The 13,118-nt window shown below is 42.9% G+C and overlaps 1 protein-coding gene across 1 annotated transcript in view; it reads right to left on the bottom strand.

Annotated features, from left to right (window-relative positions):
• Positions 1-7,426, bottom strand: part of EYS (EGF-like photoreceptor maintenance factor) — a 396,345-nt gene extending 388,919 nt beyond the window's left edge. The window contains exons 1-2 of the mRNA XM_088665821.1: positions 7,355-7,426; positions 6,377-6,498 (exon numbers count right to left, since the gene is read on the bottom strand). Of these exons, the coding sequence (XP_088521947.1) occupies positions 6,377-6,498; positions 7,355-7,426 (194 nt within the window). The remainder of the gene's footprint in view (positions 1-6,376; positions 6,499-7,354) is intronic.
• Positions 7,427-13,118: the final 5,692 nt, after the last annotated feature.

Consider the following 13,118-nt stretch of genomic DNA (forward strand, 5'->3'; position numbering starts at 1 on the left):
AATGCACTGGAAAGTGTGGAATAGCATCTGACCTCCCTGTAAACAAATAGAATGAATGCTCATTAAGTAGCCAGGATCATCTAATCTCCATGCAAACCAACCAGGATGAATGCTGAATAAACAGGTCATCATAAGTCATCCATGAATGGATGGCACCCTTTTTCGTGAGTGCACAGTCTCCTTCTGTGAGTGCAAGCAGATAGTTGATCCCACCCTGTGGGGATTGAAAGCCATAGATTTCTGTTTCATCCCTCTTAGTGATTTACTATGCCTTTTTTATGGTTAAGTGGCCTCTTGCTTGTGTTTGTCACTTGAACTGCCACTACGCCCAAGTTACGGTTAAAGGGCTGGCTCGAGAGAAGCGCAAGTTAAGCACGGCTGCAGCTTTGCATACATAATGCCTTGAGTTGGTCATCTCCCTTGCAAATCAGTGTGCCTAAACCATGCATCTCTGTAAACGACTGGATTTTTTTTTTCACATTGGTACGGAGCTGGAAAAAGCAAATTGGAATATAAATGTTAATTCCGATGCTGAGTTCAGCTTGCCTTCTGCTACTACTGGCAAGGCTATAAACTGCTGTTGCCTTACTGCTTTCGTCTGCACCTTCCCCAGCAGCAGTCAACAGCTTCAGCCACAGATGGAGAATCTGTATAGTGCTTACTGGTCCCAGATGCCAGGCTCTGGAACACTTCTTGCTATCAGCATCTGGCTCTTTCCCTGGCAATCCATCAGCACTTTATGTCCAGATCTTCCTCGGGTTTTGTGCTGAGCTGCTTCTCAGACCATTTTATAGTTTGGCTGTTAAACTTCTGTCTTGCCTTAAGTTATGCCCATGGTGGAAATGGAAGGTGGAGGGAGGGATGAGGCTGAAACATCATTATACCAGTAGCGAGATAATGAGAACATCCATATTGTAGGCAGGGAGCTGGGCACGGCTGTTAGTAGCCCAAACACAGAAGAATACAACGATAAGTGGAGGGTTCCAGGACCCTTTATCTGTTCATCTTGAAATTTGGGGAGGGTACTTCATCACATATCTTATTTATGCTTGAGTCCCTGTTGCTAAAACATCAGAAAGTTTACACACTCTGCAGTGGTAATAATTTAGTTAAAACAGTGAGCATGTATCAGTAAAAAAATATTACAATCACCCCACCAAATAACTGAATTTTTCCTTTGCTGCCTCATCAAAATATTATTATTATTATTACCTGTGGTGTTACAAACATGAAATCAAGGACAGGCAGATCCACAGATAAGGATACACAAAGATCACTGTCTGACCAAACTGCAGATTCAGACCCATTTCTTCATAAATGGCTCAGAGGTGGAGTTAAGCATTACAATTCTCCTTCAAGTCAGACCCAGCCCAGTCCACAGTTGATGCCATGGTGTGACTCTATCCCTGCAGTGTGGGATGTGGAGCGCATTAAAAAATAACGGTGGAACACACCAATCTGTCTCTGCAAACTTCAAGTAGCCCCCCTCCCTCCCCCTTAGTATTATTTCTCTTCAGAGAGGGGCAAATGAGTCACCGTTTTAATGGCAAGAGAACAATTTGAATTTGATGCTAATTGTTTAATATATGACTTCACACAGGTTGGGTGGCTGGGCAAACTCCCACGCATTTCAAAAGATCCCTTCCACCCTACAAATCACCATCCTAAAATCCATTCCAAAATTTCACCAACATTCGACCAAATAAAAAGTGCAGTATGTCCAACTCACTTTTCGCTTTCAATTGGACCGTTGCGTCCTTGTACAAATTTAGCACAACTTGCAAATACATGCATCAGCTCTCTGGTTTTGCCTGCTCTGAACAAAGACTGTGGCTTCCCCATCCAAGCAAAATGAGGCATATTAAATAACTGCTATATTGCTGCCTGCCCAGAGAGCTTACTTTTGTTCATTCTTCACTTGTTTCTCAGAACAGAGCTTTTTTTACATAAAAACCCTAGTGAAACATAAAACTTAGAAAAAGCTGCTATCAAAACATGGTAAACATTACTCAAGCCAATGTTTCCGTTTATATCTGCCAATAAAGCAGAATAGGTACCCCTAGTATCTTGCATGAAGAACTAGTAATGTTAAAAAGGCCCTATTTTATTCCCCATCAGGTGGAGGAGCCAAGGAAATGGTTGCTCTGGTGAGCAGTGGTTGAGCATATTTGCTGCCAGAATTGGAAAAGCACATTTAAATATTTGTATAGCTGCCTCTCGTAAGTTACCTATAGGTCCCTAATGTATGCAGGTGGTTGAGAACTCAGTAATATGAAGCTACAAAAGTATAGATGCAAATAATGCAGCTTGTATCATCATCTGAACAAACACTACCTTTCAGAATAATTAGAAAATTAATTTCCCATACATTATGCACAGCTGTCAAAATCTGGCAGAATCTGAACGAACACACACACTTAATAATTTTTGACATCATTTCCCAGTGTACAATATATTATTGTATTCTTCAATTATTTCCTGTGGGTGACATCCCATGATAGCCATACTCACAATTAAAATCAACAGACTTAAGTCACCCTCTGAATGGATTAGATGCAATAGCAAAACTATTTTACAATTATATAGGGCTGCGTACTGAGGCCCAAACTGAACAGTACCAGTTGTGGGGGAGTGGGTATCACTTGTGCTGGGTTGAAACAGTCTCAGACTGCTGCCCATCAGGCTGCAAGGGCGAGAGCAATCTGAGGTTGCCAGGGGACAGGGAGTCAGGCATGAAGGAGAGCCAAGCATCAGACATGAAAAAGAACAAAACATGCAAAAAAGAGAGAGACCTACCTTACCAGCTGTTTCTTTCTGGGAGAAGCTGGATGGGTGGATGCCTTTGGATGTGGAGTGTGGGCTTTCCCACTTGACCTTTCCTACCTGTCCAGCCTCTCCTCTGCCTCCTAAAGAAGCACTACACTGGTAAGCAGGAAGGTTCCTGCTTCTTTGTGAGGGGCTTCCTTGAAGGGAAGATGCTTGTAAAGGAGCAGTACCCTGCTGAACTGAACCCTCTTGCTCCCAGTTGGGGGTATGAGAATAAGGGGTGCCTCCTCCTTCCTCACTGCATATCTAAATTTGGGTTTAAATAGGGTTTTTCAGTTAAACAATAGCTGGGCATTTTGAACCTACTCTTTAACTGAAACGGCTCCTGGAGTGGCTTGCATACAAATAATTCAAACAGGGCAGTTCCTTCCTGCAGGGTTAGAATCAAAAACAGGTGTGTGGAACCTCTTGCCTTCAGGCCAAATTGGCCAATAATGGGTTCCCAATTTGGCCTGCTAGCCTGTTTTCCACAAGCCACGCCCACCTGCCCACACCTGCCATCATATGGGATGTCAGGTGTGGCACAGGTGCCATACAGCTGCCAATACACAATGAGGAGCCTCAAAGTGGACTTCTGCTTGGCAAGGGAGGTTTGCTATGACTGCCTGACCAAACCCTGTGCAGAGACTCTGCAGAAAGGAGGCGTGGAGTCAGTTGCCTAACAACGGATAGGTGGCAACTTCAGGTCTGAATTGGCATGGGTTTTCTTTTTTAGTGATTGCTATGCTAGAAAGGGGGAAAGAAATGGCTAGCTAATGCAATAGCTGTTTCAAGTGACAGGTGATTGGGTCTCTGTCCCCTTAACCCAAGTAGCTTGATGAAGTTGGGGGGGCACTCAGGATCCAGTCCACCAGCTGGATCTAGTTCCCCACCACCTGACCTAAAAAGACATGTCACAAAAGGAATACCCCATGTACTGGAATCTGTTCTTGCCACCCTGTTCCCAGTACATAATGGGAGAGATACACTAATATTCTATAATGGAATTCTATAATATTCTATAATGGGAGAGATACACTAATATTCTATAATGGAATAATGGAAATTTGCAGAACTTGCCTTATGCTCAGACATTCCTGCAGACTGGTGTTTCCCAGACTTGGGTCTCCAAGTTTGCCTTTGTACTACAATTTCCATCATCCTTGACCACTTGTCTTGCTAGCTAAGGATGATGGGAGTTGTAGTCCAAAACAGCTGGAGACCCAAGTCTAGGAAACACTGCTCCAGATTCTGCCAGTAGCATTTGCAACCAAATGCCTGGAAAAGCTTAAGAACCTTAGCTTTTCTTCAAGCCTGCACTGTTCATAGTTGTATGAACAGCCACACGCCTTTTATGCTCTAATGCAATAAAACCCATTGACATTCCTAGGAGGCGGAGTCAATTTCTGTAATTGGCATTGAAATAATCCTTGAACTCACTATTGGACTCATGATGAGATTTATTTCATATCAGATAAACCAATCTTGTAGAGGGAATAATAAATCTTATGCATTTAAAGCTGGCCACACACCCAAATGGGAAAGCGGGGACGACGACTTTTCATCAGCAAACCAAACAACTTGTGATAGATGGGCAATTAAATAAATAAGGATGATTCAAGTTAGCTTATTAAATCTTACAAAGCTTTTGCATTCAGCCTTACTCCGAAATGTGCAGTCAAGTAGTCCGTGTTGACCTTTCCCTGCCAGCAGGATCATTTCATGTCAGCACAGACAGAATGAGAGGAATGAAAGATTTGCTCTTGGAATGCTTTTGAATCCTTTCGTTCTGACACTGAAAAGCTTGGCACAAAAAGACCTACATCTGCTTATCAAAGAGCTGTAAACAAATACAGAAGCTTTTAGGACTGTGAGTTGACATGATCATCTGCAAAACCACGAAAATGAAACCATAGCATTGCTTTTAAAACCTTGGGATGGACAGAAGAATCCAGTTGCATCCCCCTTCTTAGAGATGAAACCAAATGAAAGGAAACCGAAAGAGCAAGGATACCAAAACACCTCATTTGTATTGATTAGTAGAAAGCATTCAGAGATGGTACAATAAATGGCCTTTTTGCTTGTCCTTAGGAGCAAAAAAGAAAAAGAAAAAGAAAGATCATGGTATTAAATCATTAGGAGAACACTTTATCTGAAGAAGTGTTCGTGCACACGAAAGCTCATACCAAAATAAAAACTTAGTTGGTCTTTAAGGTGCTACTGAAGGAATTTTTTTATTTTACTTCGACCCAAACCAACATGGCTACCTACCTGTAACCACCACTTTAACACAGTTGCACTGCTTTCTCCCTTACAGCACTGCAAGAGTTACATCCCATAGCATAAACTTTGGGACATGCACAAGGATCACAGCCAGGTGAGCATTTCCCACCTGACTGGCATCTTCATTTCAGGCAGCAAAATATATCAAATACATCTGACAAGTTGTGTGATCACTGAACGTAACAACCACAAACCCACTCCAGAGTTAACTATGCATAAACTCAGCAAAATTGCACTTAAATCTGTTTTGTTATTGTGCTCAGTGGCACCAAGTAATAGAATACATTTAAGTAACACCATTTGTGTGATAATAGTATATTTAAGGAAAGAAAACAGTAAAACTGATGGCAACAATGATGAATGCTCAGGAGGTTATTAGTTGTCTAAAGTAGTGTTATTTTACATCATCATGAGGGTGATGATTCGATTAATATTGAGTTAGGAAGATGTTTCCTTAAGACATACGCACACACCTATTCCAGCTATAATTCAAGCACTCCAAGACTGGATTTTTGAACTGGTTGTGCTGATCCCACATTTTGAGGATGTGGAGAGCGGCTTTTGTTGCACACACTAAAATCCTACCAATCATTGCTAAGCTAAAAAGTGGGCAGAGGGAGATAGAATCCAGTCTCCTGCCAAACAACTAATGATCAGGGGTTTAGCTTTTTAAAAAGAACTACGTCAGTGAGAAAGAATTCATCCTCAATATCAGTTTCTAATTTTTACAATCTTAAATTCAGTTTGCAATCTTTTTTTAAAAAAGTGCTTATTAATGTCTGCAATATTTTTTTTATTTAAAAGGTGCTTATTAACATCTGCCAACATATCAGTACACATTTCTCACAATAAATATGCTTTTGTATGCAAGCTTGCTTAATAGATACACTTTTTCAAACAATTTCTTCCCCATCTCTATCCATTAGCACATCTCTGTTTCCTCGACTGGAGAGACCAACTCCATATTCTGCTCATAGCTGTGAATGCAGTTCTCCCATTCAGCTAGATATGCATGCTGAAGCCTGCATGCCACTTAGTGTCTTGACAATTGGGAGAAATGTCCAGACTTGCACACTTACATGCAACACACTGTCTCTTAATCTTCTTCAACAAATATTCCCTGGAAAAACATGGATCTCCCTAACCCGCATCCTCACAACCCCACTGCTCCAGTTTATATCACAAGCTGTTTGCTATGCCACAATTTTGAAATCCAGCAAATGTACAAATAAAATAAGTCACCACTGAAACATCAAAATCATTTGATGGTGGAGAAGATGCTCCTTACCGGAAGTCATTGAAGAGATCAATGCAAGTGCCATTATTCTTACAAGGTGCAGAGTCACACTCATTGGATTCAGATTCGCAAAATGGTCCTTCCCAGCCCAGGAGGCAGTCACAGTGGTAACCCTGAAAGGAAGTAGGGGGAAAACACGTTAATTAACTCGTCAATATCTCAGTGTTGACTGAATTAACAATACAGTGGTACCTCGGGTTAAGAACTTAATTCGTTCTGGAGGTCCATTCTTTTAACCTGAAACTGTTCTTAACCTGAGGTTCCACCTTAGCTAATAGGGCCTCCCACTGCCGCCACGGCACAATTTCTGTTCTCATCTTGAAGCAAAGTTCTTAACCCAAGGTACTATTTCTGGGTTAGCAGAGTCTGTAACCTGAAATGTCTGTAACCCGAGGTATCACTGTATAACTGTTGGGGACCTTATTGCATTTTAGTTCCATTAACCATAGGAAAATGTTGAACCCCAGTATCCACTTGGACTGATGCAAAACTGGAAAATTTTATATGATTATTAAGAATATTTGACCAAACAACAGCACAGGACCTATTCATTAGCTGCCACAGTGGCACAGGAATCATGACAGCAATGTTTAAGGTTGGGATTTTCTAATAGTTTTGGTGTTGAGCTTATCTGCACAGATTCTGCTCAGACCCAATCCAATCTCATTCTTTGGTCTCAACAAAAAGCAAGGGTTCCCCCCCCCCAACTGGAACCACCAAATTCCATGTATAAATCCATTTAAATGAGATGCTTCTTCCATCCCTAGTAATGTATGAAAGGCTGATACCACATGGAAAGGACAATTGTGTCTTTCTCACCCCATGGCTGAAGGTCCTATACAATTAGTCCCATTCATTGTATCACATCAGAAGCACAAAAATGCAGAACTATGAGTAGCTGTTGCAGTCTTTGCTGAAATATCCAAAACCACTTTATGAAAAATGAAAACAGAGAAATGTAGTCTGTACCAGTAACAGAAGTAACTCCAAAACTGGTAGAGACGACCTGTCTTCTCTTGTATAAAAATGGAGCTGAGCCATTTCCCTTTTGCTCTTATTCTAACACTCTCAGCAAGAAGAAAAGTTGGGGCGAAATATGACTGCCCACTAGAAAATGTAGCCAAATAATTCTGCTTTAAATTGTTTGCCAATTTGAGTTTTGGTTAAAAGCATCTGAATTACTGCTCTCAAAATAGGCAGTGTGCTAGAGTTGAACTTTCTCAAAACTCCACTTCTTGGAATAAAAGATCTTTTATGTAGCAATAATCTATCATGCTTTGTATCTGTCATGTTGAACAGCCCTTTTAAATGGAAAAGAACAAAATGTGCAAGTCCTGATTATAGAGGAAAGAACTCCAACTCTGTATGAGATTGTTAAATGGTATGGACCAGTTAATCAAGTAGAGGCAATTGCTGTAAAACTCTGAAATAAAGATAGAACATTCAGACTCACAGACGTATCTAAAGAGATTGATTTTAGAGATCTTGTGCTCATCCTTTATTAAGAACTGTGAAGGTCTTTGTAAAGAGGTACTATATGTTTTTAACAGCTTTCTGCTCTCTGTCGTATAGGGGAAATAAAGCAATGCTTTTTGTTAGTATTGATTCATAAACAAGGAGGTCAATAGGACAAGGTAGATGTACTTATATAGACTTGCACAACAAAGTGGTCTGAATTTTCTCTGGTTTTTACTAAATCACGATTTCTCCATATTAAAAAATCCCTCCATATAAAAAAACCACATGTTATAGGGAAGGGTTATGGTCCTGAAATCTATATTTCCAAGATTATGATTGTATGTACATGTTTATTTTTGTATGGAGGAGACATGAATTCCAATGAAGGGGAACAAGCCTGTCTTATTTAGTGAGAACTAGTGCCTGGAGTAACTGAAGCTAGATTTTGCTTGTATCTATGCTAACATTAGGAGCTAAATACCATCTGTAGCATATAATATGTAATCGTGTTTTCACACAAGCAAGTCCTCATTCAATGTTGGCATGTGGGAGAAATAAACTGGCATGTGTGTGTCTGAATTTTATTCATCCTTAGTCCTTATGGAATAGAAATGTTAAATCCCTCAAGAAATCACATATGTGTCAAGGTTTACAAACTCATCTTCTCACATTTCACAACGCCATACCTATCACAACAGAAACTTGCAAAACACTTAACCTTGTGCATCCTCACCACAACCTTTGACTCCTTACAGGACCACCCCTCTCCCGAAACCCTTAAGCACTTGTATGTCCTGCCAGACATACTGTACACACAGACATGCCTGTCACAGGAATTCCAACATCTTTTCATCACTTATGTAAAGAGATCACCACTGCACATTCCATTCTAGAAGCCTGACTTTCTTTTGTATGTTCAGACCTTTAAACCTCACCCTTAAATAAATTCACACAGACTCAAATTTTGGTTTGGTTTTTGGTAGAATTTAGGCCACAACTTTATTGATTACAGCAAGTGAGCAGTTGAATAGGCTCTGGTTCGACTAACTCCCTGCACTGTTGCAGGTAGCACTGACCTAGGGCACCAGCATAGGTCATCCCAGGGTGAACACCTGGATAGGCAGAAAGCCGGGAACAGGCTATGTCCACCACCCAGATGTCCCCCTCACAGTGTTGACCAAACCATAGAGTCCCTGGATTCATTTAACAGAATACCCTTCACATAGGGATGGCAAGAGTGTTCCCCCATCCCTATCACCTGAACCAGAGCCTATCCGCAACCTTACAAGTTGTGGTGATTTGCTACGTGGCAGGCGAAACCCAAATGGCACCAGCCAATCAGCCAAGGGGGGAAAATTCCTGCTGTGCCCCTGTCCCAACCAGACACGTTATCTTCCCCTCCGCAGCCTGCCCCTCACTTCCGCCCGCCGGAGCAGGAAGAAGCAAAGTGTGCGCCGAGCAGGAGCGAGGCGTTTTACCGGGTCGCAGGGCAACGGCACCTCCCAAGCCACACAGTAAAAAACCTCGCTCTGCAGCTTGCTCGATCACTTGCTCGGCGCACACTTTGCTTCTTCCTGCTCCGGCAGGCAGAGGCGAGGGGTGGGCCAGGGAGGGGCGTCAGCGGCCCCTCGCCTCCGCCCACCGGAGCAAGAAGAAGCAAAGCACATGCCGAGCCGGAGCGAGGTTTTTTACCGGTCGGTGGGGCTTGGGAGTTGCGGGGGGGGCACGCTGAGTGTCACCCCCCTCCAGGGTGGCCCCCAGGGCAGACCACCCCCATCGCCCCACTTGCTGCGTCCCTGGTCCCAATGACAGACAACACACAATGGCATAGCAAGGTCAAGCACACAAGCCCTAAAAGTAGGGAGAGGTGAGCGGGTGTTTCGATGCACGCACTGAAAGAGGAAGCTCTGGGTCATGTGCATAGCTATATATAGGCCCCTTGATCCTTTTAGCCTGCGTCCCATTGGCCGGATTGAACCCTGCATCAAGGGACCTATCAATTGGTTGTTGTGGCTATCCAATCATACCCACCCACAACACAGGATTTGGTTGCCAGTTCTCACCGCAGTACACGATTTGCAGGAGCAGCAAATTGGGGGGGGGGAGTGATGGAGTCCAGAGAATGTCTGCCTCTGCTCCAAAGAACAGAGCGAGACATGTCTGTCCTCATTGTGCTGAGAGACACAGAGGGAGAAACCTGGGCCTTTGCAGTGAAGCAAAGACTCAATGACAACCTCACATGTTGTGACACTTTGGACCAGTGTTTCCCAAACTTGGGTCTCCAGCTGTTTTCGGAATACAGGTACCGTCATCCCTGACCAGTGTCTTGCTAGCTGGGATGATGGGAGTTGTACCTGTAAAAGCATCCAGTACTTATAAGTCCTGCAAACATACAGAAGAGTCACACTGACCCCGGTTCTCACTGTCGCCTAGCATGCAAACAGTTGGGAGAAAGTGCCTCTGAAGTCATGCATCCAGGCCAAATAGAGTAATTGAATGTGCTTTCTGTTTTGAAACTGTGAGCAAATAAACAAAGGGAGATAATAATGCCCTACTACTCGCTACAAACTTCAATACACTTATAACGATATGTGGTCCAACAAATCAGCATTTTTTAATATTCTTAAAGGAACAAGATAATTGCTGTGAGCAGCAGGTGGGGGGGAAATAAAGCCAAGTTATTTCACGAAGTATATAGCCTTTACTGAGCAAGATGCCCAGTGCAGTAATTTTTCAATTATAAGAACAGCAGTTCTTTACTTCATATTGAAGAAAAAGTGTTAATCTGCAGTAGAAAAGGTCAAACAGAGCAATTTGAAGAGGTGTGAGCGCGCGCGCACACACACACACACACATACAGAGAGAGAGATATGATGGCATATGGACACCTGTGTATCTTCATCTAATGAAGTGCTTGAGCATTTAGGAAAGCTTTATTTTCCAAGCACTTGCATCCCTCTTATTCTTACCATGTTGCAGACATAAGATTCATCATTTCTGAAGTCTCAGACTATGTTATGCTACTGGAGAATAGCTGTGGAACATCTGGCACACAAACAGAGTAATGTACGAAACATCCATCATAGGCAACAAGTGGTCTGCATCCCAATTATGCAAAATCTTCATATTAATCCTGTGCAAGTGTGGCTGGAGCATGGCTTTAGCACTAAACTACTAAGGGCTTCAGTTCTACATTATATATCCAGCATTATATAAACTAGGAGGACTCGTGCAGAATCCAGATGGTGATCCTTAAAATAAATTGAACACTGTTCTGTGATCCAAAGTGCTGTGAACACATGAGGCATGTTCAGGTTCCCCATTACTGCTGCTGGTCTTTTCTGAGCCTTCTTGAAGAAGAAACTATGGGAAGGACCTGCAGGCTAATAGCCAATGAAGCACAGGGAGCTGCAAGCAAGAAGACAAAGGATCAGGCTGTGCCTCAATGCAGGCTCTGAAGTGTTCTTTAGGCAGGTACACGACAATGCTTTCGAACTAGGACCATGCACCGGATTCAGCCAAGGCCCAACTATTAGGACAAATGAGGCATAGTTGGAGGGACTCGGGCACTGGACCAATGCCACAGATTGCTCCTGGTTGGGTTCGATGGCTCAGAGTGATCGGAGGGTGGGGCATCTGAGAGGAAGGAGAGGTGGGCATTTGGCAGGAAAACCCTGAGAAAAGGCAAACAGCTATCCTAACACCACCAGCTGTGTCTTCCTGGAAGAATGTAGCAGCCTGCTGCCTGCCTATGCTGTCTGCCTGAGGCTCATCCTTCAAACAGCATCATGCAGCATCAATGGCTCCATAAGAAAAGCCATTAGCAAAGGAGCACCCCACAGAATTGACTCCACCTGCTGTCAGTTGGTAGAGGGAGAGAAAGAAATGCAATGTCACCTTCCCCTATCTCCTCCTAGCTGTATGTTTAATTATGTTTTTAAAAAAAAGAAAAGAAAAAGAATACCCTATTTAAACATTAGCTCTGCCCCCAACTAATTCAGGATCAAGGGTGGATGGTCCCCACATTGGTCCAGGGCAGGTTGAGCTTATCAGGGACCAGTGGATTGTGACTGTGAGACAGCTGTAGGGCTGCGCACTACATCTGTCTCATCGCTATGGTTTTCCCAGTAGTGATGTATGGAAGTGAGAGCTGGACCATAAAGAAGGCTGATCGCCAAAGGATTGATGCTTTTGAATTATGGTGCTGGAAGAGACTCTTGAGAGTCCCATGGACTGCAAGAAGATCAAACCTATCCATTCTGAAGGAAATCAGCCCTGAGTGCTCCCTGGAAGGACAGATCCTGAAGCTGAGGCTCCAATACTTTGGCCACCTCATGAGAAGAGAAGACTCCCTGGAAAAGACCCTGATGTTGGGAAAGATGGAGGGCACAAGGAGAAGGGGACGACAGAGGACGAGATGGTTGGACAGTGTTCTCGAAGCTACCAACATGAGTTTGACCAAACTGCGGGAGGCAGTGGAAGACAGGAGTGCCTGGCGTGCTATGGTCCATGGGGTCACGAAGAGTCGGACACGACTAAACGACTAAACAACAACAGGATCCCGGCAGACTCTGTGTGTGTATTTAATATGTACCAGCATCATAGTCAGTTTGCAACATTGGCCAATTTGTGGTGTGTCATAATTCCAATGGGTGTGCCAAAGATGCACATTGCTTTCAGCAATATTCAAAGCCTTGAACTTGATAAAGTGATTGAAAAGGTCACGTTCAAACCCCATTATTTCCATCACTTAAGACAGCTGACACTGAAATCAATACATTCTGAAATGAGTTAAAATACCAGGAGGCCTCATCATTTCCATTTCAAAGTCGTAACAAGAAGCTTCGTTCAGAAATCCACGCTGTCAAAAACGTGATATACAGAATAATACATATTAGTAGTGAATTATGCAACTATTATTCTTATTTTAACCACTGCCTACCTAACAAAAACAGTTTGGAATGACAATTGAAGTGACTGACATTAGAGAACCTTTAAGAAGGTTCTTGTAGGAGGCATCCCCAGATATTTTGAAAATTTGAAAGGCTTGGTTTGGCACTGGTGGTTTCTGCTAAGGAAGAGTGAAAGCTTACAGCTTAGTCTATATTGTACTGCACTTGTGGCAGTGAAGCCTCAGGCATCTACTGACCATGGATGCTGTAAGGCACAGAGACCTGAGTCTTAGGTCTTTTGCACAGGATCCCTTATCTCCTGCCTTTCCCCTAAAGAAAAACCCACATATTTTGCTTTCCCGGTGGTTTAACCTCTGAAAATT

Source organism: Zootoca vivipara, chromosome 3, assembly GCF_965207765.1.
Source record: "Zootoca vivipara chromosome 3, rZooViv2.hap1.1, whole genome shotgun sequence".
Taxonomy (NCBI): Eukaryota; Metazoa; Chordata; class Lepidosauria; order Squamata; family Lacertidae; genus Zootoca; species Zootoca vivipara.